Below are 27457 nucleotides of genomic sequence, written 5' to 3' on the forward strand. Positions count from 1 at the left end.
TCATTTAAGTTTCATATTCAGGTTAAGAAAATGGGATGAAAGTGCAATGTCATACTTTAGATGTAAGGGAGAATTGTTTAAATTATCAACATACGTGCTGAAGGCAAGCATGCCTTTAAACTGTTACAATTCAAGTTCATTGTAGTTAGAATGCGTACTTTCTTCAGGAAATGCATCAATTAGATCAAAGTTTCTAAAACTGAGTTGCCTCCCTTGGGAAAGTGCAGACAGAGTCAAAGAGGATGCGTGAAAAATCTTTTAGGTTGCATATTGTTATTATCCCTTTTCCTCCAGGTTTGGCTGTATTCTTTTCATTGTTCATTGTATTTATTTTATGTTTGAATTTTTAGAGGAAGTGTGTATATTAAAATTACACTGAAAAGAGGCATGATGGCAAAAGGTTTAGGAAGCCTGAATTAGATAATGAAAATGGAATAAGTATTATTCAGTTAAAATATAAACTTTACATAGAATTTTAGAATGTATATTTTATTCAGGAAAATTCAGGGAAAATATACATATAACATTGAACAGTGGAAACATATTTTAAAATGTACTACTAGGTTGTCTGGCCTTTGTTGGAAACTGAATATTACAGATAGTTTTCAACTTATGACCAGTGACTTAGCAACTGCTTGAAGTTACCAATGGATCCCAAAAAGTGTACTTGCGACCTGGATTTGAGGTTTTGACAGCTATCATCCCCCTCCACAGTCACATGATTGAATTTGGGGCTTTTGATATGATGGAACATTTATAATAAATATGTTCTGGCTTGGGCAAGTTCAAATTAACAAAAGTAGAAATAAATCATGTCAATATAAAATCTTAATAAATATTAAATGGAATCATTTTTAGAACTTATCTCATTTATTTCAAGATAAAACAGGATGCAAATTTAGAAAATTGTAAAATCATTATTGTTCGTATTCAATGCCGGCATATTTTTCCTTTGTTGAAAAGAATATATTTAAAACCTTCTCTGTTCCCTTCCCTTGTTCTTAGGTAAACATCTTTGACCACAATGAGTTGGAGTTTCTTGACCCGTCTACTTGAGGAGATCCACAATCATTCCACATTTGTGGGGAAGATCTGGCTGACTGTGCTGATTGTATTCCGCATTGTTCTCACTGCTGTGGGAGGGGAATCCATCTATTATGATGAACAAAGCAAGTTTGTTTGCAATACAGAACAGCCAGGTTGTGAAAATGTGTGCTATGATGCTTTTGCCCCACTCTCTCATGTGAGGTTTTGGGTATTTCAAATCATCCTAGTCTCTACTCCCTCAGTAATGTACTTAGGCTATGCTGCTCACAAAATAGCTCGGATAGTGGAACATGGCGAAATAGAAAGGAAGTTACGAAGCAAACCTCTTCAAATGCGTTGGAAACAACACCGAGGTTTAGAAGAAGCAGAAGATGATAACGAGGAAGATCCAATGATGTATCCAGAGATTGAGGTAGATAGTGAACGAGAGAACAAGCAAAATCCATCCATCGCAAAAATAAAGCATGATGGTCGGAGGCGAATCCGAGAAGATGGGCTTATGAAGATTTACATCTTTCAACTGCTGAGTAGAACTATGTTTGAAATTGGCTTCCTGATAGGCCAGTACTTACTCTACGGATTTGAAGTCAGTCCAGCGTTCATTTGTAGCAGAAATCCGTGTCCCCATACTATTGACTGTTTCATTTCAAGACCCACAGAAAAAACCATATTCCTGCTCATCATGTATGGTGTGAGTGGTCTGTGTTTACTTCTAAACATCTGGGAAATGCTTCACTTGGGATTTGGCACCATTCGGGACACATTGAACAACAAGCGGAAGGAGCTAGAAGATTCAGGAACCTATCATTATCCTTTTATTTGGAATACCCCATCAGCTCCTCCAGGATACAATATTGCCATGAAACCTGAGCAGATACAGTACACAGAATTGTCTAATGCCAAAATAGCACATAAGCAGAATAAAGCCAATATTGCCCAAGAACAACAATATGGCAGCAACGAGGAGAACATTCCCACTGAACTGGAGAACATCCAGCGAGAAATCAAAGTAGCTCAGGAACGCTTAGATCTTGCCATCCATGCATATAATAATCAGAATAATCCATCCTGTTCCAAGGAGAAGAAGCCCAGAGGCAGCTCGAACAAAAGCAGTGGCAGTAGTAAATCAGGGGATGGGAAAACCTCTGTTTGGATTTGATGCTGTTCACTTGACAGGAAATGCTACCTTTTTTGTTGTAGCATATCATACCTAGCAAATTGGGTGCGAAATAATTTCTAGTAAAAAATAATTGGACTTGCTAAAGTTCAGAGATATTTCGTGCTGCTAAATGGTACTGTGCAAAAGAAGAGAAAAGTAGCTATGCTCACAAACGTATTCATATTTCTTCCAGATCTGCAGACGTCCCAGGGATTTTTTTAATTATTTTTGTTAAAACGGTTTACACTGTATGTACAGTATTATGGTACCTTTTTATTATGCACATTTTTGTATTTGTATATTGGATATCTCAGTTATACATTTTATATTAAAAGGAATCAAATAAGAATTTTCAACATTTTTCTAAAGCATTTTTCTCACATTTCATAGAGATGGCTGATTTATTTTGAATTATGGAACAGATAATTCTGGATGACTGTCATGAACAGATGTAACCCCTTCTGCATTCTTGTCCCAGCCAAATAAATTAAACACCAGGTTAGTGAAATATGTCTTCAGATGTAGTCAGATTTTTTTTCCTGTAGTGAATATTCTTGAATATGAGTGAACCAAAAAAAATGAATTTCAGACTGGCTGTTTCTAGAATATAACCTTACATTCAGTTTAAGAGTCTTCCGAGAAAAAAGTGCCTGGAATTGACAATATTTTCTGAATAAAAAAAAGTAAGAGTTCAACCACTGTGAAAATAAAACTTCATGTACCTGATAGTTAATTTAAAACATATATTTGATATAACAAAGTAGGGAAAGCAATTGGGTATATTCTGATGGCGAACCTATGGCACATGTGTCATAGATGGCACATAGAGCCCCCTCTGCGGGCATGCAAGCCATTGCCCCAGCCTAGCTCCGTCGCACATGCGCGCATGCCTCCCACCAGCCAGCTGGTTTTTAGGTCTCTGCTAGGCAGGGCTGGGGGCACATGCCAGAGATGCAAATTTGTTTGTGCATGTGTGGGGCACATGTTAGGGTGTCACATGCATGCACTGGGGGGCACACACACATTGCATTATGGGTGTGCACGTGTGCGCTTTTGGCACCCTGTGCCGAAAAGGTTAGACCTCACTTCTCTAGATAATTTATACTGCATCCCCCATATTACTGACCTCCATTGGTTGGAATTATAGTCTAAAAATGTAGATTGCCTATCCCTGATTTAGGGATGACTTCATCACCTCTTCATCCTGCAAACAATTTAAAGTTTAGAAAAAAGATAAACAAGTTGCATTATTGTTGAGACAAAGAAAGGCCTGCTTTCTTGAAACGTGAACCAATATTCAAATGGTGGGAAAACATCATCTTGATTTAAGGGAAATATAAACAGAATTAAAAATACTTGCCTTTGTTTTGAAGTGGGAAATGTTACTTTAAAGATATGTGATGTACAACATGGTTTTTCCAGAAATTCTTTATTGTGAGAAGGAGTGAGGGATTGTGAATTTGAAATGATGGGGAAAAAAGTACTTTAACAAATCTATTTATTTTAGCAGTGTCCAAGGTCAGTCTTCCTCCTTGATCTTTTAAATTCCTGTCCTGCTATTAATATATTGCTTGCAAAAAAATAACAGGAAGCTACTTGGGAGCTATAATTTTAATCTTGTGAAACTGCAGGCTGTTCTAATTAAATACATAGATCATTTGAAGGAGAGTTTCGGCTCCATACAGCAAACTGGAAATTTTACTTCTTTCCTAATAAGAAGACAAAACAACTAGTTATTAGCTTTTTGAGTTTGCTCATTATTTGGTTGTGGTTTTATTTATTATGCTGATGAGCTGACAATATTTGCAAAATTTGGTAAAACAGTTTGGATTTAATGCAATACATGCTCATTAGAAAATGGCTTTCTGTATTTTACTTCATTCAAGCTATAGTAAAATCTGAATTAAAAATAATGGGTAGCAATTACACTATCCCAAGTGCTTGCCATTTTTTTTACTGCTGTGATACACTCACTGAATAAATTGGCTTTACAGTAATCTAATAGCTATTTAAGTAGAAAATGGGGTTGTGTCCAAATTTAGATGCATTCAACCCATTTTTGGTAGCAAATGGAGCTGCTTCAAATAGATAATGGTTGGGGATACTTAACAAACAGGATAGGCAATGTGAGGAAGGACGGGTTTTTTTTTCAAAATTGGACAGAGGCATCTTTTTTGTGTGATGTTCAAATTATTCAGGATACATCTGCCTCGACTATTCCATCCACCACACACAAAGCCTCCCTCATTTAGAAGAATCCCAAGTTTTTTTAGTATAGCCTTTATTGTCAATGTACAAAATAAATACAAGAAATTGGTTTTGTGCAATATTTTAAAAGGCCTAGATATAAATGAATACCAACATGCTGCTCTATCTAACTTGAAAAAATTGAATTGAGAAATGTGAGAGGTTTTTTTGTTACATAGTTTAACTTTTAAGAACAAAGTGTTGTTCTGGTCCCCCACACTCCCTTTACATCTTCTATTATGTATATACATTTTACACCATATTTCTATTTTACATTTCAGTCATCTTATTTTTATTCCATATTCTCCCGCTTAGTGTGAATTTTTTCTTAATATATAAATAGTATCCTTTTTCCTCTCAAAGTTGATCAAATTTAACATATCAGAGAAATGTGAGTTTTGAATAAGAACAGTCATGTTTTCTACTATTGAAAAATCTGTATTCCAAAAATTATTTAAGAAAATGTTGTTTTGAAATTACTTCAGTGTTGGTATTTAGCAGAGATTATTCTAATTAAATGATGTAAATTTCTCCCAAGCTGCTTTTCTTATTACTCCAAATTCGGGGGCTAGGTGCATATTTAATTTTTGTTTTACTGAAAAAAAAATCAGCCAAGATTTAATATTCAGCTTTGTTTATATATAGAAGGCAATGTATATTGCCTTTGGTGGCATCTTATTGGCAAGGGCAGTAAGGACAGAGAAAACTAAATATGTGTTTTATTTATTGTAGAAAGGGAAGGCTAGATAAACTGGCACTTCCATTTCTAAAATGGTACCCCCATAATCCTCCTCATTAATCATACTGAATGTAACCAATAGGATTGTAATCCAATACATTTGGAGAGATTCTGTTTTGTAGAATTTCAGCATCATTTTTAAAAATGGGGTGTTTGCTGTCTTTCCACTTTAAATGCATAAGACAGAGGGTAAAAATAGTGAATAGTTGAGCCAATACTTTGAAAGCACATGGCTTCTTCTAGAAGTAGCAAAATAGCTAGTTTTCTTAAAAGAGAGTCTTTGATGGATGAGTAGACTTATAAAAAAGGTTGTTTTAAACATATAGCATTGATTTGCCATTCTAGGACCGCTACACCAGAAAAGTACTGTACCAAATTTTGCAATTTTTAACAGAGATACTGGTACTTTGAATGCAGGATGTAGAAATAATGTGCATTTATGAATACCAGCAGGAAATACTCAGCTTTTCAAGAATGAATACAAAACTACATTTAGTGAGAAGCTGAAAAAAATTACCAAATAAATATTTTCTGGAACCTTTATTCATTTGCTCAATTGAATTTAATCAAGTAACAAAGTTAATAATCAAATGTTTGGCTGGTGCTATAAAAGAAAAGGAGAAAAATTAGTTCATAAGCTTTATTCTGAACTTTGCCTTGAATAAAATGCAGCCTATTTTGGATACAAAAGGTTTATTAATAGTTGCACCCATAATTTCATGTGTATGCATGTTTCTTCTTGCACTGAAAGATGGGTGGCATACTAACAAGGTTTGTGGAAATGAAAGATCATATGGTAATAAAATGTTGTCTGCATGACTTCAGATTCCCCCCCCCCTGGATAAAATATCAGGTGATAACAGAATTCTAATTATCTCAGATCCTTTTTAGACAAGCAAAGTGAATGGATTGAGTGACAAACCCCACCCCCCATGTCCAAATAATAAAATCAAGGTTTTCAAGCAATTTTAGCAACAGATGAGTAGCTTTGAAGATGAAGCAATGGGAAAATATTTTCCCATTACTGTTTTCAGACATCAGCATTAGATAGAATGAGGTTTGCCTTTATTTAGTTCACTTAATAAACTTTCCCCAAACTCTCCAATAATGCATTGTAGAAATGAAAAGTACAATAGAATGTTTGTGCATTCAAAATTATTGGAATGGCTGCAAGAATAGATCAAATACATTTTCACCCTTTTGATGATCAGATATACAATCTCTTTTGGTGTATTTTTAGGATATACTACTTTTGCATTGTTGCAATCTGCCCTTTGCACGCCAAGGGGGAGGGGGGTCAACAAAACGTTTTGTAGGATAACTGTTCCTATAAGGAAGAACAAAACTTAGATCCCAGAAGATACTGGGTAAAAGTAGAGAGATCGAATTCTTTCCCCTGCTCTCAAAGTCAGGTGAAAAAACCAAAATACTTAAAAACTTTCCATTAACCAAATCCATGAGTGAGAAACCATGTGGAAAACCCTCTCATGTAACTTTCTGTACGTTTGTTAACAAGTAGAATTAAGAATATAAAATTGCAACATTACTTTGATCAAATTTTATTTGATTTTTTCATACAACCATAGCATCCAGGTCTGATAACAGAGAACACCTGTCACTTGTAAGTTGAAGTTTCTTATTTTAAAAAAAGATAAAGGGTGGGGGAGCAGCATCAATGTGCTCCTTCTGCATGGGGGGGGGGGGAGGAGAGGAAATCACAGGACAGAACACACCTAGATAATAAAAGACAACCATCTTCCCTCCTAACTGCTCAGGTGCCAAAATCCACATATCAACTGAAGCAAAACAAATGTCTATTACTTGTCTGAGAAGCAAGCTTGCATCTCTTTGCAGAAATGCTAAGCCTTTCTAAAAAAGGGAAGGGGGGCTACTACAAAGTAAGATCTTAAGAAGAAATTGCTATTATATCTCATGAAAGGGTGGGCTGGGCAGCTCTTCTTTAAACAAAAGTGACTCAACACCTGCAGTGGTTCATTTGGACAATTAGCATCTCTGTATTTTGCAAACACTATCAGAAAAAAAGATACTTTTGCTCTTCAGAAATCCAGGTGATGCCATTCAGAGCAATACACTAGGCCATGTGGGAAGAGGATAGGGCGAGGTGGGACAAGGCTGGAAGGGGCAATGTGGCAAAATCATCTGCCAATCTATTTTTCTTTTTTGGAAAGTGCATTGAAACGCCCTTCTCTTTCAAGGTTAAGGAATGACTGAGGCAAAGACAGTCTTTGCACCCATGAAACCTTCAGAGCAGAAGCCCAGGATGGCACCTTTTTCAGATTACAGGTTATACCCTTCATGACTTTGGACAGGGCAGTGAATCATGGATGGAAAGGGGGGAAAAAGAAATGTAGAAGTAAAGAGGTTGACTTAATATAAGTGAAGATGGCCTAGAGTGGTGACAAATGTAGAATAGAAGGCATCCCTTAGGATCTGAATAGCAATTTGGCAAAAGTGGCCCTGGTTCATTCACCACCTTATACCACTCTTCCTGAAACAGCTCACTTTAACTCAAGGCCTCAAGCAAATCCACCCAAAAAAGGCACTTCAGAGCAGAACATGGGCTTCAATAGAATGTGGGGAGATGGTGCCAGTGTCCCAACGGAGAGGGGACTTTCTGTAGCAATGATATCCAAACAGGGAACAATAGAAACCAGAAGGACAGCAGTGGCGCCGATCACGACAGCAGGTTCCCTATGAAATAGAAGAGGAGGTAATGAAAGGAATCCTTAATGAAGAAACAAGAAAATCGCTCAAAATTCTTAACATGGTTTTCAATAAATTTACAAGCTGAGGAAGGAGGATCTGGAAAAATATTTAATAATTAAAGACAAAAATAGCTTTAAATCATGCATCTACAATTTATGTGTAATGCAGGGGCTTACATTATATCACAGCAACAGTAGGTTCTTCAGCTTCTGAAGAATTCTTTCTTTTTCAGTAGTCTTTGAAGAGCAGGTGACGGTCGTGGCCAGGTGAGCATTTGCACAACTGTGGGTTGTGTGTCAGTTATGCCCTTTCCTGGACCAACAATCCCTACTCACAGTCACTCATGCTTTAGTTACTTCCCTTCTTGACTATTGCAATGGGGCTGCCTTTGAAGAGCATCTGGAAGCTCCATTTGGTGCAAAATGCAGCGGCCCACATGATTTGTGCAGACCCCGGTGTGCACATGTATTACCTCTCCTGCGGGAGCTGCATTGTCTGCCGATTTGATTCCAGATGCAATTCAAGGTGTTTGTTGTCACCTTTAAACCCTTCATGGCTTGGGACCAAGTTATCTGACAGAACGTCTTTTGCCGGTGACATCTACCTGACCCGTTAGGGAGGGGGAAGGGGGGGAGTGATTTTATTACATTCATTTATCTGATTCTTTTATTAGTTTTATTATTTTTTTAATGTGGTTTTAAATTATGTAAGCTGCCTTGAGTCACCATGGGCGAATAGGCAGCAATATAAATTTAATAAATAATAACAACAACTGGCACTAACCTTTTCATATGGGCAGCAGGCCCAGTCACCACTCCTGGCCTTGCAGCAGGTCTGGCCCGTGTGGCAGTAGTGCTTTTCACCGCACAAGACATCCTGACTGGAGACAGCAGTTTGTGATGAAGTCAGCAGGTCCCCTGCAGCATCAACAAGGCCTGGCCACTGCCTTTTCTCACAAGACTGGGCTGCCACATTGCAGGTATAGCCAGAGGGGCAGCAATGTTGGTGATCCTCACAGCAAACGGCCTGTAGAAAGCAAGAAAGGAGGTATTGTTTGGCTTGAGATAAAAATACACCTTATGGTGGAAAATTTTAAGGGAACTAAATAGAACTAATTTTATCAGGGCTCTATTTTGCTTCAAAGAAACCTTTGTCCAAAAGACAGAAACACCCCTTTATTCCTTCTTTTTCCTATTTCCTTGTTAAATTTAAAATGTCTGAATTAAGATATGAATTAGATAGAAAAAAACAGAATAACCTCAAGCTCTGAATGGCTCATAGATGACACTTCTCTCAAGGAGATGCTCTGTGAGTCTCCAGATATAGTGCTTGTTTTGATAATAAGGAAAGTCTTAGCTTTGCCTCCAGGCTTAATTCACAACAATAACAGGGCACATGTGAAAGGGCACATTTAGAACCGTAGGGGATTAAATTAATGGCAAGTATGGGAGTAAGTATGGAAGCTCTTGCCGGGCAGCCCGATGCAAATACTGGAATTTCTTTTCGTTAACTTTCAAGCCTGTAAAGATCCAGCAAAGGATTGAAACTTCAACATCTCGTACCTCCCTGTGCCTATAAAAACAAACTATAGGAAGGGCACAGCCTTTTCCAGCAGTGTTTCTGAGATTAAAAAAAAGACAAGATAGGGACTATGATCACATGACTAAAACGCCACCCCTTTTAAAATTATGGCTACCATTTTGGCTTTTTTAGAGACCATCTCCCCCAATGTCCTTCTTCATGGACCCACCCTAGGCAGTAGATGGGACTGCATTCTGCAGAAATCCAATTCCAATTGTGTAAACAATCATTTCTTCTCTTTCTTGTAAAGGCTCCGTTTCTTCCTTTGTTCTTGCTGCTGTGGTAATGTTAAGATGCTGGCCCAGAACTTAGGAAACTTATGATTTCTAAGCCTCCCTCGGGCACAAATGCTGATTGGGTGACAAGGCCATCACTCTCAGCCTACCTCACCTCGCAGGTTGTGGAGAAAACAAAAGGCAGGAGAATTCAGCATCTTCAATGCCTTATGTATTTTTAAAAGTGTGATAATAACAACATACAGTTTGCCCTGATTAACAGGTCACGTAGGTTTTTGGGGGAGTAGGCATAGTATCATTTCCACACATAAAATGGCACCTGAACAGGAAAGAAGTGGGAAATTATGCATGCACTCACATTGGGCAGCTGGCAACAGTTTAGGAGCCCAAGGCAGAGTGTTTTGCTTCTTCACAGCTGCCTGTGGCTGGATCAAAAATAGACCCATTGGGGCAGCAATGCAAATGGTCTGAGCTGCAGACCACCTGCAGGAAAGACAGGAGGTTGAGAAAAAAAGCCAAGCTAAATAGAATCCAAAGGTGCCATGAAAAGAACCTGCATGAGATTGCTCAGTAATACTGCATTTTTTTTTTAAAAGGCTGGTTAAAAGAAACAGACAGAAAGGTGTTAGTCCTAATCTGGTGAGTTAGACTTGGTTTCAGATGCCTCTCTCTACAAAGATTCAAATTATTTAATGTAGTCTTTACAAAACATTTTCCTGCCTTGTTAAATTGCCATAATAGATTAGCTAAATATCTGCAAAGGAAAAAGGGCAGGTATCATGCCCCAATATATGAACTTTATATACTGTTGTTCTCTAGGTCAGAGGGACAAATACCAGTTATATTGTTTGAAGCTGACCCAATCCCTTTATCCAGCAGCCTGTACTCTCGAAACAAATGCACGCTGGCAAGCCAGTCTCCATTTTCCTTTAGCATTTGGAAGCGCCAGAAGCACAAAGAAGAATCCAACTTAAATCTGTGGCACATGGTCATCCAAGGACAAACCCACATCCCACACACAGAGCATCGCTGGTGAGATTTAGATTACTTGTATTTATTAATTGTTATCTTCAGCAATAACTCAATACTGTCTATCTTGTATTTGGTTCTGTATGTATTCTGTATGTATCTACTCTGTATACATTATGTATGTATGTATATGTATTATTATTTCCCCCCGTTTTACCACACCCTGTTCTTTCAATAAAGCATCCAGTTCTATGCACATGGTCTGTTTTATTGGAGGATAGGGGTTTTTTAGCTGCATGTTGAGCTGCATACAGACTAACGTATAGTGGGGACAGAACAACGGCATAAGGGTTGTGAAAGGAACACCATCAATACCTGCATTAGCAGATATTTTAGTTTGTTTTCATCTTGCCCTTAGAAGGTGAGATAAATTTAGTAGTAGATTTATAATAGCTACCCCGATTCTTATCCAGCTGACTCTTCCAGCTTTCCCCAAATTATTGGCTTTTGTATGTGATGGCCAAGAAGTCCCATCATTTCCAGCTAGCACAACACAACTCTTCTCAGACAAAGATGGGCATCTTTTATTGCTTGGCCACAGTTTTTGCACCCTGAAAAACTGCTTGGGAGACTTCTTCACTTTTTGCATTGCTCAGATGAGCTATGGAAAACAGACTGATTATTGGTGGAGGGCAGTTGCTGCTAAAGGCAACAGCATGGCTGCTGAGAGAAAAGGTGGTGTTATATTCTCCTACCTCCCAGGAACCCTGCTAAAGTTCACTGGGAGAACCTACAAATGTGTGTGACCACCCAGCGCTGGAAATATTGACCTCTGCTAGCATATATAGTAGTAGCATCAATCTTTCATATTTATACTTTTTAATTGATCGTCACAAGAGTCTGGTCTTGCATTAATCATGCCTTTTCACATCAAGGCTTCGTCGCCGAGCTTTCTGAAGCCGACTTACTTTTGGAAAAGGACAACAACCCCAGTTGCCAGAGGCCATTTTGCAGCAGGTCTCCTTATCTTTGCAGCTGCTGAAGTTATCACGTTTCACCACTGTCTCCTGCCTCACCAGAATGGGAGTCACCAAGATCCCCTGGGAAGGCCCCCACCTTTGATGCAGAAACTGTGTTCTACGTCACAGGTGTAACTATGAGGACAACAATATGCTTGGTCTTTGCAACAAACTGCCTATGAGAAAGAAATAGCTGATGATCCAAAAAGCCAAACATTATTGTTGAAATTGTTCTATGAAAGAAAAATACTATAAGTAGATCTCACTTGACATCTGTTTATGACAGCACTGAAAAAGTAACTTTATAGCTAGTCCTCATATTTACCCACTGTTGCATCCCACAGTCACTTGATTGCTACTTGTGCATTGCATATCAGGCTTCTGACAAGCAGAGCCAATGGAGAAGCTGGCAGTAAAATTGCACATCACAAATATTCAGTGCCTTGCATAATGATCTGTGATGACTTGCTTAATGAACAGATGGTAAGTAACATTGTACGCCTTTCAGGGTCATGTGATGTTTCACTTAGCAACTGAATTCCTTAGCGACAGAGTTGCCAGTTCTAACTGTGGCTGTTAAATGTGCCAGCTTTCCTAAACAAACAACATATATCACCACTGTTCTCATGGTAAAAGTTCTTTCTTGTACCATATTTTGAATGTGATTTCCATCACCACCTACTGACTGGAGAGAAACCTGGGCTTCTAAGATCAACTATCAAAATCCCATCAGCAAGCTCCGATGTCTTTAGAAGTGGGGGATGGAAGTTATCTTGCAAAACACATGGAAGGTATCAGATTGGGGAAGATTGACTAATTCGCCAATAAAAGGCTTTCACTTCAGCCACTCATGGTAGATCTTCCAGTAGAATGGCCTGTTGTCAGGCTGTCCCAAATGCCCCAAAGGTAATGTATGCAAGTATATTCTTCCTATGAGACTCCATGGGTGATTGAATAAACCAACCATTTATCCAAGAAGGAAAACTGTTTATCCTGCTTTGAAATCCTCAATTTACCTGAAAGAGGGGGCAGCATGCCCAGGCTCCTAAACGCATGCAGCATGTTTGTCCATCTGCACAGCTAAACCGGTCATCACACTTCACATCCCTGCTTGAAGGGAAGTTGCCAACAATCGCTGTTGTCTTCTCCACCCAAGGCATACGCTCTCCATCTTTTACGCAAGTGCCTGCTGAATTACAGATGTAACCACTGGGGCAGCAGTGAATCTGATCCCGGCAGCAAGTGGCCTGGCAGGAGAGAGGAAGGTCACATCAAGGGTTGAAAGTCATCAGTGGCCTACTAGACCAGAAGGAATTCCTACCCTGAAGTAAATCAAACTTCCCTCAACTTCATCTGAAAACCATTTCTGATTGGAGGCTCAAACTGATGATACCCCATTTCTTGCTGTCCAACTACAAGAAGCCGAAGAATGTGGAAAAGCACAAGTTAAGACAGACCTTTTTCTTTCCTAGAGCCTTTCCTGTGAAACAAAGAATGAAGAACTTGAAGCCCATGTGAAATTGCTGATTTGGCCTCCCATAAAGCTGCCACATCAAATTGCCAGTGTTAGTTTTTGTTCTTTTTAAAGGGCTAAAATTGGTAAATTTGCTTTTGTATTAGTTCCCCTTCTGCCTCCAGATCTCAAACCACATCAAAGAAAGGACTTAAATATGCCCCACTGCTGATTTTACTGCACAATCTCAGAAACCTTTGGTTCCCCATAATGCTAGGTTTTAAAAAATGTTGCTCTTGGCTATGCAAAAATTGCCTGACTTTTTAATAGACCTAAGCCTCTCAGGTGAGTAGTTGCGAAACCATAACTGGGCAATATTGGAGTCAACAACTCCGCTGCAGTTCTGCAGAAACAAATCATACAGAAAGTGTAAGTAAACAAAAATAAACCCCCTTCTCTTTTCCAAGATCTTCCCCCTCAAACTTTTAACACAGGAACATCCTGAAAAGCCTAGCAACTGAGATGCATATAATTTAAGAAGGAATTACAATTTTTGTGCACACCTCAAGGGGTCCCAACTATGAGCAATCTAAGTGAGAAATGAGAGGCGGACTGAACTGACAGAACCTGAGAAAACAGCACTTAACCAAGATTAGTTCCCTTTTTTTCTTCGCTCATAGACCAGACTCAATATCACCCTTTCCTTTCTTGCATCTATTTACGTAACTATGCAAATACTAGAAAGCTCCTGACAGGAAACAAAGCAATTTCACATTTCCTGTGTTCCCCACAATAGCATTAAATACACTTAGGTCTCTTCTCACCTGTGGGAATGGGCAGCATCCCCAAGCACCTGTTGCAAGGCGACAACAAGTCTGGCCATCCTGGCAAGCTGTGAAGGGATCACACTGGACTATTTGACCTATGGAAGATGCTGTAGAGCTTGAATCTATTTCTGAGGCTGTTGTGGAGCTTTTGTCCATTTTGGGTACCAAAGGAATCCTTTGGCCATCTTTCAGGCAGGTGCCTTCTGACAAGTTGCACGTGTAACCCTTTGGACAACAATGGATATGATCTAGGCAGCATATGGCCTGGGAAAGACAAAAGATAATCAGACCATCATGGAATTCTTTGCCCCTAGGAGGTAGGAGGGTGTGGTGTATGTGTTTTACTGAATACCCATCTGGCCAGTTGTCCCAATTCCAACTGTTATATGTTTTTTGAAGTCTTCTCTGAAGGATACTTTCAAATAGCAAATACCAGGATAAGAGCTGATATTGCCGATCTGCAGAGTATATGCTCAGTTCCTCTAAGACCAAAGATCTCTTCCTACCACCACCCCAAGTATGGCGCCCATCAAGTTTCCAGGTTAATTAGCCATGTCTTCTGACAAAAATAGTTCCTCTTACCTCCTCTATTGGGCAGCACCCCCAAGAACCTGAGAGTGTCCTGCAGCAAGTATTTCCATCTGGGCATGAATATTCATCATCACATTGAACGTCACGAGCTACAAGATGACAAAGTTGTTATGTTCAAAGAACACAAAGCCTTCTCCACACTATCTCCTTAAGCAACTGATAGACCTGCTTTCCCCAATTTAGTACTTTCCAGATTGGCTATATTGTAACTTCTAAAATTGTCAATCAAGGTTTTGGGTTTTGTGAATGATAACCCAGCAATTCCTCCACAAAATCTAGAATATATGCATATGGAAAGAAGGAATGCAATGAACAATTAAGATAACTCCTGGAACCTATAAGGGGGGGCGGGACCTACCCTAAGTGCTCAATTTGGGGAAAGAAAATGAGAGGTGGTCTTAACATCAACATATACATCTGCACTCATAATCAGTTTATAGCTATGAGTTTCTCAGTTAACTTGATTTCTACAGAATGTGAAAAAGTACTATAAAGTGTCTCAAATCTGCTTATTTTGATTTATTTAATGCTAATGCAAAAATTATTCTCCTTCTGCTAGGAAGTGCAGAACAGAAACAAGAAATTGGGTAAGTCATAGGCATCCTAGTCTCTTGCACATTACGTCTTAATGAACAATGTTTCCAGTTTCCGTTATTTCCATAGACACTGCTCAGAACAGGAAAGGTCTGCAATCTTTAAAGCAGAGGTCTTCAAACTTAGCAAATTTAAAACTTGCGGACTTCAACTCCCAGAATTCTCCAGCCAGCATATTCTGGGAGTTGAAGTCCACAAGTCTTAAAATTGCTACGTTTGGGGACCCCTGCTTTAAAGCTGTTAAATTCCTTTGGAAGAAAGCATACATATTTTCTCAGAAAACAAGATTCCGCCCCTCACGCCATATTTTATACAGTTTTTTGCACCTGTGGAGGAAGAATCATGCCATAAAAATCTGCTTCCTGAATTAGATCTACCAGCCATCTTGTTCAGCATTGTTTCCCTCGATGGTTTCCCAAATGAGCCACTAGGGCCCTACCATATGGTGAAATGGAGCAGCTGCTTTGAGCACTGAACTGAGAAAAATCCCTACTCACTACCCAATCCACCATCATTTAAAATAGAAATTAGTCCAGCATGCAAAACATATGGGAAAGATTTTTATTTTAAACAAAAAACCCCTACTCTTCTCAGTGCCTTAGGCTGCTTTTCTCCTTATTCCAAAAAGCCTCATGCCTTTTCTTCCCAAGAGATTAGCATTCAATTTTCTTTTAAAAATTGGCTTTCCTCTCTAACCGCATGAAGCTTCTTCTGGCACCCTTATTTTACATAGGACACTTCCTTTTGGCCAGTGACCTGGCACAGCACTTAATCACCTCACCTGTCTGGAGGCCTGCAGTGAGGTGAGTGATGGGCCATGATCCCTCGGGCATCATGGTGCATATGGAATGCTTCAGATCACACTGGGTGCCCTGTGGACAACAGTGAACGTGGTCACTGCAGCACACAGCCTAGTGAGAAAAGGAAAGAAAAAGCTGAGATCACAAATGTCAGATAACAATAACTGCCTGCACCTACCAAACTTGGACAAAGGGAAAAAAAACCTTAAGACATGCTGCCCTTATCGCTGAATAAAATACAGGGGTCAGATGACTTACAGGGAATTAAGATTAGACATCACGAATACAGATTACAAGCATTTGCGACGACTTGGTAGTAACTTTAACCCAACCAGGGAAATCTACTAAGGCCTTAATGAATATGATTAATTAATATGGTCAAGTATCTGGATTTAAAATAAATCTAGGCAAAACAAAGATGTTAGTTAAAAATATGAACACAAATCAAAGAGAAGAATTAGAAAGAATAATAGGATGTGAGATAGTAAAAAAGGTTAAATATTTAGGAGTTTATATTACAACCTCAAATGGGAAATTATATAAGTACAATTACGAACCATTATGGCATAGAATACAGGTAGAGATGAAAAAATGGGAAAAACTACAACTGTCTTTGTTGGGAAGGATAGCAGCAGTAAAAATGAATGTTTTGCCTAAGTTTTTATTTCTTTTTCAAATGATACCAATACTCAAAAAAGATGCAAATTTGGTAGAATGGCAGAAGGGTATTAATAAATTTGTCTGTGCAGAGAAGAAACCAAGAATAAAACTTAAAATAATGCAAGATGTACGTGAGAGAGGAAGTTTGAAAATGCCAAATTTAAAATTATACTATGAAGCAGTAGTTTTATCAATAATTAGTGACTGGATCAACTCAATGGAGGATAGAATACTGAACATTGAAGGATATGATTTGGTATATGGTTGGCACGCTTATTTGATATATGATAAAAAGGTGGATAAGACTTTTAAAACTCATATTTTAAGGAATGCTCTATTGTGTGTTCGCGAAAAAATATCAATATAAATTAAATGACAAGATACCCATGTGGGCAATTCCCAGACACCCAATACAGAATATAAGCATAGAACAAAAACAGGATGTAACCACATATAGACAGCTTCTCACTATAGAAAGAGGCATATTACAGCTAAAATCTCTGAATGTATTAAAAGAGGAAAGGGTAATTCAAACATGGTTTCAGTATGGTCAGTTACAGGCCAGATGGAAAAAAGACCAGAAAATTGGCATCACACAGAATGAAGACAATCTAATAAAACAAATTAGGGATCAAAGTCCAATGCATATAAAAAGGTTATATAATATATTGATAGAAATAGACTCTGAAACTGAATTAGTTAAAGACTGTATGATAAAGTGGACACAAAATTTTGAAGAATCAATAACAATGGATACATGGGAAAAGATATGAGTAAGGAACGTAAAATTTATGCAAGCTCCAAATCTGAGAACTTCTACAAGATGTTTTATAGATGGCACTTAGATCCTAAAAAATTGGCTTGTATGTATCCGAATTTACAACCTAGATGCTGGAAATGTCATAGTGTTGATGCTACGTATTACCATATATGGTGGACTTGTAAAAAGGTTAAAGCATTTTGGATAAAAATATGGTGGATTATGCAAAATATTCTTAAAAAGAGGGTAAAGTTTACTCCTCAGTTATTCCTGTTAGGTATAATTACAGACTGTACAATCATAGAGACTAATATGATTTTGAACCTTATAACGGCAGCAAGACTATTGGTGGCGCAGTACTGGAAGAAGGAAGAATTACCTACTATTCAAGAATGGACACTAAAAGTAACAAATTTAGCAGAGATGGCTAAAATATCAGCATATTTTAAGGACCATTCAGATGAGAAATATAAGATGGAATGAAGATGGATTGACTATATTCAGAATAAATATGGGACTACGAAATTCCAGATAGCTTATGAGTAAATGAGCAAGGAGTGATACAATTTGTTTAAAGTTAGCTTTATAAAAAGGGAGTTAAAGTACAAGTGAGGGATGATGCTAAAGTCTGTTAGCTTATTTTAGAATATGGATGTTAATGTTTATACCCTGTATTTGCTCTGGGAGGTTGGGGGGATTGGGGGGGGAGTTGGGTTTGGAGGGGGGAGGGGAGGCATATATTTGTAAAACTTTTTTAAAAAATTTCAATTAAAAAAAAAGATATGCTGCCAAGCACCCATGATCATTCTTCAATTAAGAACAGTGTGTCTTACTTAATTACTAGGCTTATAACTTAGGTCTCCTTCTGGTGAACAAGTTTATCTGGAGTCTGCATCTTAGATTGAAGGAGCCAGTCTACTCTTAATAGCTCATGTGGAGTCTACAGAATTGCAGTAAGTAAAAATAAATAATTTCAGAATTGTATGTGATTAATTATTTTATATAAGAACAAAGTGGAGAACACTACAAAAAACTTGAAAAATGTTGGCCATTTAAAATGACCCTTAAATTTAATTGCTTGGGTCCTAATGTCTAAAAATATTGCAAATGACTGAAGCAAATACTTTGAAAACATCAAAATATAAACATAACGTGCAATATTCAAAGAAGATAGAACCAAATATGCAGAGACAAAACCAAGAGAGAAAACCAGATCCCCAACTAAAAGTAATTCTAATGGAGCAACATAACTCGTCCTAATAGCCATGAAAACAAGTAATTCATGGCACATTATAGTAATTCGTTTAAGATACCAGCAAAAGATGTGGGAGAATAAACAAGATAGAAAATCTTTAATTAAGTCATGCTATCAAATATTCATTGGCTAAAGGACTACCTTCTGATCAATTTCATAGCTTTCCAAATCCCAATACTAAGGAAACTCTGGAAAGATAATTGGCATCCAGCAAAATTTACCTAGCTAACAGAGCCATTCCAGTTTTCTCAAAGAAAAGTCCAGTGATGCATTAGGGCGTGGATGGAAGCTAAGGACATGGAATCCCCCAATATCTCTCACTCCCACTATGAGCAGGGACAGATATCCTGACTGAATAATGCTGGCACTCCTAGCCATTTGCTCCTTTGGCCAAAATGTATTCTAGTGCCACAGCCTGGCATAGTTGCCTGTCACCAGAAATGGCACTGTGATGTAAGCCCTGCCCTTTTGTAAGCACACATACAAAAGGGGTTGTGGTTGCACATAATTTAACATCTATCGTCTTGCTTTTGTTTAACCCCACCTCTCCCCAGCGCTGCAAATATCAATAGACACACATAGGAAATTCCTTCTAAAACACCAAGTTGCTAGTTGGGTAATCCTACCCTGTACTTACGTTTTGTAAAGGGCAACAACCATATCCGCTAGTTGGGAGCGGGCAGCAAGTGGCCGCATCTGGACAAGAAGAGTGATTACCAAGACAGGTGTTTTTTTGAGTCAAATCTGCAAGGTGAGAAAAGATTATCTTCTCAAAAGGTGAAATAAAAAGCCTTTGTGGGAAAGATGGACAATGTAATGGATTGCTATCACCATTGGTGAGCATAGAATGCTGAAGAGAAAGCATCACCCAGCCTACTCAACCTAGCAAATATAATGAAGCAGGGGTCCCCAACTCCTGGGTGCAGACCGGTCACGGTCCATGGTATGTTAGGAACTGGACTGTGCAAGTGGTGGGAGAGCAAGTGAAGCTTTCTGTGTGCCTGTGCATGATCTAGGATGCACAGGAAGCCATTCCCTCCTTAGCAATCTGTTCTTCCAAATTTTTCTTCCAAAATTTCTGATACCAGAAAGGTTGGAGACCACTGGATTAAAGTGCAAATCTCATGATGAACAACAGAAAAGTTACAATAAGCCTAGTTCTATTTCTTTACTCCATACTTAACACCGGGGTCCGTTTCTTTGCTGGAAACTTCTTTAAAAGAGGCTGTTCCCCAAAAGTTTCAAGGCATCGTGCCTCAACTAGATCACAAGTTGCGCCATGGGGACAGCAGTGAATCTTGTCTGCACAGCAGGATGCCTGGGGAAAAGAAGGGGATGAGTGCATCATCAATCCCCACCATTATCTTTTCCTATTGTGCTCAATGAACAGTTTTGTACTAACACACCTCTTAAAAGTTTTATTAAAAATACATCTAGTCTCTGCAATTGCCTAGCTAAATGAAAAGCTTTCCTTTGGTTGGACTCTGAGACAAGCTGCTCAGAACTCTGGTTGAGCAGAAACTGTGATTCAAGAATGTGATTCAATGCTTCCTCTGCCTATTAAAACCCCAAATGAACTATGTAACTGAGAAATAAAATATTGGTGACATTTCAGCAAACTGAAGAACCTAAATGTTGACCAACACTTTCTTATATTTTAGAAAAGCCAATACAGAATTGTGAAGACGTCAGAATAAGATGTTTTATGATGCAATGCAAAAGTGGGTACGTTTTGAAGGACCGTGGATCTTGGGAGATGGGGCTGTGGGAGGATTGCCTACAATAAATCAATGGTAGGAAGTGACTGGTATGTTTTGTTTGGGGGCACATGCTTGACAGGAGGAACAAGTAAAAATAGGACTGGAATGCCTCTGAGAGGAACACCACGATTCTCCCAATTCCCAGTCCTAGGAAAGTACCAAAATTTCATGTTACCGGAATTTGGTCACTGATTATCTTCCACTTTCAACCTTGTTGGTTTGTAGGCCAAAAAGACTTGCAACAGAATGTTCCATTGAAATTTAGCCTTCACAAGATAAATGCAATTCTGGGTAATCAAGAGTGATGCAAGTCATTTGGATTTGCTTGCTGTACAAACAAAGAGTTTCTGAACCCAAATAATTTCTGGACTGATGGACAGGAGAGTGTAATTCAGGGACTTTGTTTTTTTAAAAAAAAAAATCAGAGCCAGATTTTACCTCTGCATGAAAATACCTTCCCTTGCCCAAATCTAAGTTCCCATACCTCTGGCATTGGACAACATCCCCAGGATCCATCAGCCATCAAGCAACAGGTGCAGTCATCTGGGCATTCCCATTCACTATCTGGGCATTGAACAGCCCTGACTATGACAGCAGAGGTTGACTCTGGAATGCAAAATAAGTAAAACTTAGAAGTGACACCTTAAATTTGAAGGCCTGGAAATTTAAAGTCTTTCTCTCTTCTGCATATAACTGGCGCTTGATTTGTCTACGCCACGAAGTTCCTGTGTAAGATGACATTGTTTTCAAATCAAAACCAGCTTAAAATAAACTTCCTGGCAGAATAAACACAGGAAGAACCAATATACCAAGTAAACTAGGCCTTAAATCTAACTTAATTTATATTAAAATTAAATCTATTTAGCAGGATTATTCTGCAAACAATATTCAGTTTCATCCATTGATCACATTTATTATTAGAATTTGCAACAACTCTGGAGAAAACATCTTTTAAGGCTTTGGGGGTTTCAATATGGTATCAAATTGTGTGCTTCAGTCCAACTGGTAAAATAACTTATTCTAGTCTTTTTATTAAAAAAGAAGATTTAGCCTATTTTATTTGTTTAACCTAGTGAAACAAATATATCCCTCAAAGAAAGCATTGAATTGTGTTCCTTGAATTAACTGGGAGAGATTATTTTTATTACTAAATATTGTTACTGTTCCTATGATTCCAATTTGTCCCACCATGTCTCCAAATACCTTCATTTTCCATGCAGACTCTTCCATCAGTGCTGCAGTAGGTGCCAAGGGGACAGCAATGATGTCCATCAGCACAAGAGATAGCCTGGAGGTGAAATAAAAGAGAGGCAAAGTACAGCAAATACAGCATAAGATCTAACTGGAAACTGGAGTGTTACAAGTCCTGAAGTTTAACTTCTCAAACACATGTGCTAATTATCAAATATGATTATGAACTAGCTGGAAAGAAACAAAGGATATGTGTGCTATTTTGGTTTGCTGTACTAAGAATAGGGAAGTAAATAAAGCCACCACACGTGTGCTCAGAAGGTTTTTCTTCCTTCGGTAATAATTTATCTCTGCTTTTTACTAAGATTGCAAGTAGTATGCCTTCAGATTCTAGAACTACAGTCCTCTTTCTCTTCCTGTTGGTTTTCTTAGTCAACACATTTCTTTCTCTCCATACCTGGAACTTTCTAAATGTGTTGGAACTATAATTCCCAGAATTTCAACTAATATGGCCATATGCCATGGGAATTCTGGGAAGTTAAAATAAAAGCTTCCAAAGCCATCAGTTATCTATACAATTCTAAATCATTTCAACCTCACAGTTTCTCATTTCTACTTAACCTTCATCTAGGAACTAAATCCGAACAGGAAAGATATGGGAAATATATTGCCCTCTAGAAATGATAGTGTACTATTATTACCTATCCTCCCCAATGTAATTGGGATACAAGAAGCAGTGACTGAACAGTATCTGAGGAACCCAGGATCCTCAGATATCCTTGTATTAGAATATTTATCTTAGCTTCTCTGATCTAATAAATCTCCAGATGTTAGGAACTATAAATCCAACATTCCCAGATAGCTGGATCATTGGATACAATGACTATAAAGAATATTAATTATAATCTTCTACATTGGAAGGCCACTGGAAGTTAAACGCTGTTCCCTTAATCTGGTACATATCAGTTCAGTACAGAACAAAATAGAGTTGGCATGCAGATAAGAATAACTCAGGAGGTATGGGGCAAAGCAGTTAAATTAGCTCTATTAAGAAAGGTATTCTGATCTTTGCCAGCCCTTATCTTATTTTCAGGTCCAAAGCTCACCTCCTCCCAAGGACAGCAGGCAAAGGTGGAATTCAGGGTGACCTGGCAGGAATGCGTCACTGGACATGTGCTAGCATCAGGGCACACAACACTAGATACCTCATTCCTGCTCTCTGGGGGCAACATGCGAAGAGATGCTCCTGTGAACTGTAAATGAAAAAGATGAGGCAACAACATGACAGGCAACTTTGTTCCCATCCCCCAAGATACTATGCAAGTTGCAAAACCTAATATAGAAGTATTATTTCAGGAAGTGTCAACAACTCTAGAGAAGCTGGATGCCCTATAACAAAGCTAGTCACTAAAACAGCAATATTCAGACTTTTTTAAAAAATGAAATACTTGGTGTTCTTGGAAAGAGCATATATATCTCTTTGACCTACATATGTTCTCTTCTATCAGCATTTTTTCCTTATGTAGTTTTACTCATGTAATCAATACAAGCTTTGCTAATGGAAATGCTTCTATCTTTTTAGGAAACCATTTTCTGCCCCATCCTTAGCAGAAGAGTAACATAACAAAAACTCCTACCTGGGGCTGGTCACAGCAGGTATACTTATCTCCTTCAGGGAGCTTGCAACATGTTGAAGATCCTTCACATTTCTGCCCATCAGGGCATTGCAAAGAAGAGGCTGTCCTGCTCAATAACAGGAAAATTATGAAGTGCACCCACATCCTAGCCATGAACCTAGATAGGAGAATAATAAAGAAGTGAGGTGCTTCAGAGCCCTGCACTGCTGTGAAATACTCAGTTCCCCAAGGAAAAGTCTCACCAAGCCACTCCTCATAAGTTAAGAGCTGCCAATGACCTTTATAATACAGAATTCTGACTTATAAGCTATTTAGTGACTCAACAAGGAAGATCAGCTAAAAGAACCTCATGTGACAGTCATTAAAACAGGGAGGGTAAGATCACGTGGATGAACTTTTGTTGTAAAGCCTAGGAAAACCTGATAGCAAGAGATATATCACCACTACAGCCAATGTTTTATTAGGTTTTTTCCCCTTTCAGAGAAAATGTTTAAGCATTACATTTTTCATGTAATGAGTCAAATAATTAAAATGTTTAGAAGAAAACAGCAATTCATTTGAACATTTAATGTAATTTATAAGGATTCAATTTTAATACTATATAACATTTTTGATTCATTCCAAAACAGTGGTATTCTTGTGCATACAAATGCTTTAAACTATTTTTAGAACGTAATTCAAAGCATTGTACAACTCATCTGCGTGTATGTGTGCGTACATATACATATACACACACGTCTATGTGCACTCTTGCCCTCTCTCTCTCTCTCAACCATATCTCCCTAGAAATGGATAAATACCCCATGAAATCCATAACTGATTCAACACCACCGCTAGAAGAAACCATACCCAGCGACATCCAATTGTATGTTCCCGCAATGTAAGAGACCATAATTCTAATTATCCTCTTCTAGCCAAGAGAGTTGTAATCTATAGATGACAACTAAAGATGTGCGATTGGAGAAGGTTGGGATATCTTAATCCCACTACTGACTTTCCCTACAAAGCCTTATATATGTATTCTAGGATCCTGCTGATTGGAAGAGTAACCAAGCTCCAGTAATTTAACATTCTGAAATTATTATTATTATTACACCCAGAACCTCTTATATTTTATGAAGATTAAGAAATTAAAATCTTCAGGGTGCCATTTATGCCCAGAATTTTTCATGAATAGATAATAATGTTTATCTTAGGAAACAAATCATACCAACTGATATTCTAGCTACCTAGGTTTAATACTTAAATAGCAACCCACTTCTGACATCCTAGAGTGGGCTGTATCCAAGACCACAAAGTCAAAGTTTTTCTATTCCCCTTAGATTTAACTGAAGCTAGTTTACTGATCAATTGTCAATAAAAAGTTCTTGATTATGATTATTACAACCATAAAATTACTTTCTTTACAAGTTATACATCTAAGCATTTTCAATTGATGCAGAAGTCACTTAGAAAAGGACCAATTAAACCTCTGCAACAGAAGCTCATAAATTTTAGCTATTTAGCTGTTTGCAAAAAAAACCCCTCCAATATTCAGATTGATATATACACCAGATCACATTGTATAATCTGATCTGGAAAAAATGATTCAACCTAATCCAACCTAATCATTAATTAAGGAAGCCAAGTTGTACTACTCACATATTTATTATATGCTTCATAATACATTACATGAGTTGCCCCACAGAATAGTAATCAGCTACATAATATCATTATCAGAATGATGCAGTAAACTGAAACAAGGAGAACTCAGTGTGTGACAATTCAGAAACATCTGCTTGTGAGAATAGTGGAACTGATTATCACTGGTTATTCAGTTCCTTCTTTTTGTTTCCATATTCTCTTGCACCATTTGATAGTCACAAATGAATTCCAAGTTAGTTAAAATGTATGTATGTATGTATGTATGTGTATGTATGTATGTATGTATGTATGTATATACATATATATAATTAACAAGCTCTAATCCCAAAGCCCCTGCTCCACAGCAATTATCACTTCAGTGTAAAATCATTTGACAAAAAAATAAATTGACCTCAAGTAAGAGGTTGAAAACTGCTAAAAGCATGTACTCCCCTTATTCTCACACAGACTATTTGGAAAGTTTAGATGTTTATGCAGTTTCTCAAACAATATAAACATTCTCCAATCTCAATCACACATGCACACAAAATTCATAGTCCTTCCTCTTCTGATAAACCACACAAATTGAATAACCTTTGGTCTGTAAATAAGAAAACTTCCTTTTTTCACTACCTCAATCTCAGAACTGTAGTTGTTCAGAAGTAAACCTTTTTGTCTCTCAAGGCATTAAATAGGCCCAGAGAAGAATCTAAGTTTGCCAAATGAAATGTAACAGCTTGTGAACCCTTCAGCCCTCAATCTTTTTTATACATACAGCTTGTGGTTACAAATAAAAACTGAGATTTTGTACTGAAAAACAATTACTGCAAGAAGAGAAATTATTTAACAGAATGTTGCATACGATTTGAGCAAGGCTGGGAAAAGGAAAGTGATGAAGTTCAGATTTTGTCAGTCCTCCAGGAAACATGACTAGATGAAATACATCTCTATTTTATTATAAGACTATATTAACAGAAACTTGCAAGTTTGAAAGTACAGATTTCCTGCACTACAATTAACTGCTTGATCCATTAGGGTGGATCCTTCCTAAGTTTATTTCTCTGACCTCACAAAACCACTGGTTCTCCTGCCTCTCTTGTCCAATTCTTTCCTAGGCAGCATCTCTTTCCCAAAGTCATTCACACTTTCCATTACAGATTCATTGAAAATCAGGTGAATTTGAGCAATGAGTTTCCCTTCTTCACTTATGCAGTTCTCAACTCCATCCTGAAAATGAAAGGCATGACAGGAGCCTGTTCCAAACCCAGACTCTTCCAGCTGCCATCTGGTATGAAAATACTCTACATATACCATACCATACATATACTCTGGTATATAGGTTTGACTACCTGAAGCACTGAAATTTACTTCTGCAAGATATCTCCAGCGAGAAATGGAGACAAAAAATTGTGCTCTGGGATAATTAAATCAATTTTCCTTCCCAGCCAGACACACAATTCTCAGCAGGCATCAAGTGATTGTAAAGAAAAACAAGGCACAAAAACTTCATTTGAAAAGCCAGAAACTTCATTTGTTGCTCTAAAATCCTTGGGGGCTGTTGAGGAATACTAACTTCCCCTCTTATGAAATGCCTTACAAGGCTTTCCACCCCCCATCATCATCTCTCTGCTCTAACCCTTTCCCACCATGTTTTGTTGAATGGAGAAGTCAGGGAGACTGCAAGCTGTTTGTTTATCCAGGGTCAGCAGTATCAACCTCAGAAGAACCTGTGAATGTAGCAACTTGCAAACAGAGCTATATATTAAAAAACCACAACATTTCCAAATGCTGATTTCCAAATCAGACTTACAAAAGTCTAAATCTGTCCAGCTATATACATGTGCATCTCACACCCTGGAGCCATCCAAACCCAACAGACTGCTTGACACAATCATAATCAAACCCAACAAACTTGCTTGATTATATCCGGTAGGAAAAGCACCTCTTAAAAGCACTAGGAAAGAAATCTCATTGGATAGAAGACTTGGACCTGGCGGTTCCCATCACACACTTAACTCCTCACGAGAATTGTTTTAATAGTCATTTTTGGCAGTCTGGTGATTCTAGGAGGAGTCAACAGCTTAGAAGAGGGCTCTTAATATTATTAGCCTCAGGCCAGTACCTGCAGGATGGTTGGGTTGACATCTGCAGGAGCCAAATCCTGCCCCTAAGGTAACCCGGAAAGAGATGACGAAGGGTTATTCCTGTCCCCCAATCCTCCCATCAACTACAGGTTGGGCAAAGAAAGGCGATGCTGAACGAACGCGAGCATAGAAAGGCAGCGCCCCATCAGATTCATCCCCCCCCCCCAATTTTGTCTTCCACAAAACCAAGCAGCAAAAACTCCCCCAACTTTGGTCTCCCTCTCCCCAATATCATACACTCATAAGCATCCGAACATAGACTAACGGAGTCGTCTACAGAAAGGACATGGAGCGTTTCCACGCTGCCAAAACGATGCCCCAGAAAACTCACCTTCAGCACTAGCGATACCGACGTTGGGGCTACTAAACCTCTGCAGCAGCAGCAGCTTATCTCGCAAGCAAGCAAACTAAGTCTCAAGCCAGGCCACGCCTCTCTAA

General features: G+C 38.3%; 2 protein-coding genes across 2 annotated transcripts in view; one reads left to right on the top strand and one right to left on the bottom strand.

Annotated features, from left to right (window-relative positions):
* Positions 1 to 7081, top strand: part of GJC1 (gap junction protein gamma 1) — a 33318-nt gene extending 26237 nt beyond the window's left edge. The window contains exon 2 of the mRNA XM_032235060.1: positions 1006 to 7081. Within this exon, the coding sequence (XP_032090951.1) occupies positions 1025 to 2206 (1182 nt within the window). The 5' untranslated portion in view covers positions 1006 to 1024 and the 3' untranslated portion in view covers positions 2207 to 7081. The remainder of the gene's footprint in view (positions 1 to 1005) is intronic.
* Positions 6736 to 27457, bottom strand: GRN (granulin precursor). The gene is made up of 13 exons (XM_032235059.1): positions 27351 to 27457; positions 23253 to 23409; positions 22722 to 22868; positions 21628 to 21712; positions 20909 to 21030; positions 19844 to 19982; positions 19302 to 19408; positions 15971 to 16100; positions 14587 to 14684; positions 14002 to 14268; positions 12741 to 12971; positions 8703 to 8945; positions 6736 to 7904 (listed from the first exon to the last, which is right to left on the bottom strand). The coding sequence occupies exons 2-13, from the start codon at positions 23403 to 23405 to the stop codon at positions 7758 to 7760; spliced, it is 1869 nt and encodes a 622-aa protein (XP_032090950.1). The 5' UTR covers positions 23406 to 23409; positions 27351 to 27457; the 3' UTR covers positions 6736 to 7757.

Source organism: Thamnophis elegans, chromosome Z (assembly GCF_009769535.1).
Source record: "Thamnophis elegans isolate rThaEle1 chromosome Z, rThaEle1.pri, whole genome shotgun sequence".
Taxonomy (NCBI): domain Eukaryota; kingdom Metazoa; phylum Chordata; class Lepidosauria; order Squamata; family Colubridae; genus Thamnophis; species Thamnophis elegans.

Bases quoted from the DNA above. Each gene is read 5' to 3' on its own strand.
- GRN (XM_032235059.1), bottom strand. From the start codon at position 23,405: ATGGCTAGGATGTGGGTGCACTTCATAATTTTCCTGTTATTGAGCAGG. The intron at 21,713-22,721 runs GTGAGCTTTGGA...TTTCACCTCCAG, and splicing joins CCTGCTGTCCTTGGGAGGAG to GCTATCTCTTGTGCTGATGG. The intron at 7,905-8,702 runs GTTAGTGCCAGT...TCTATTTCATAG, and splicing joins CCTGCTGCCCATATGAAAAG to GGAACCTGCTGTCGTGATCG.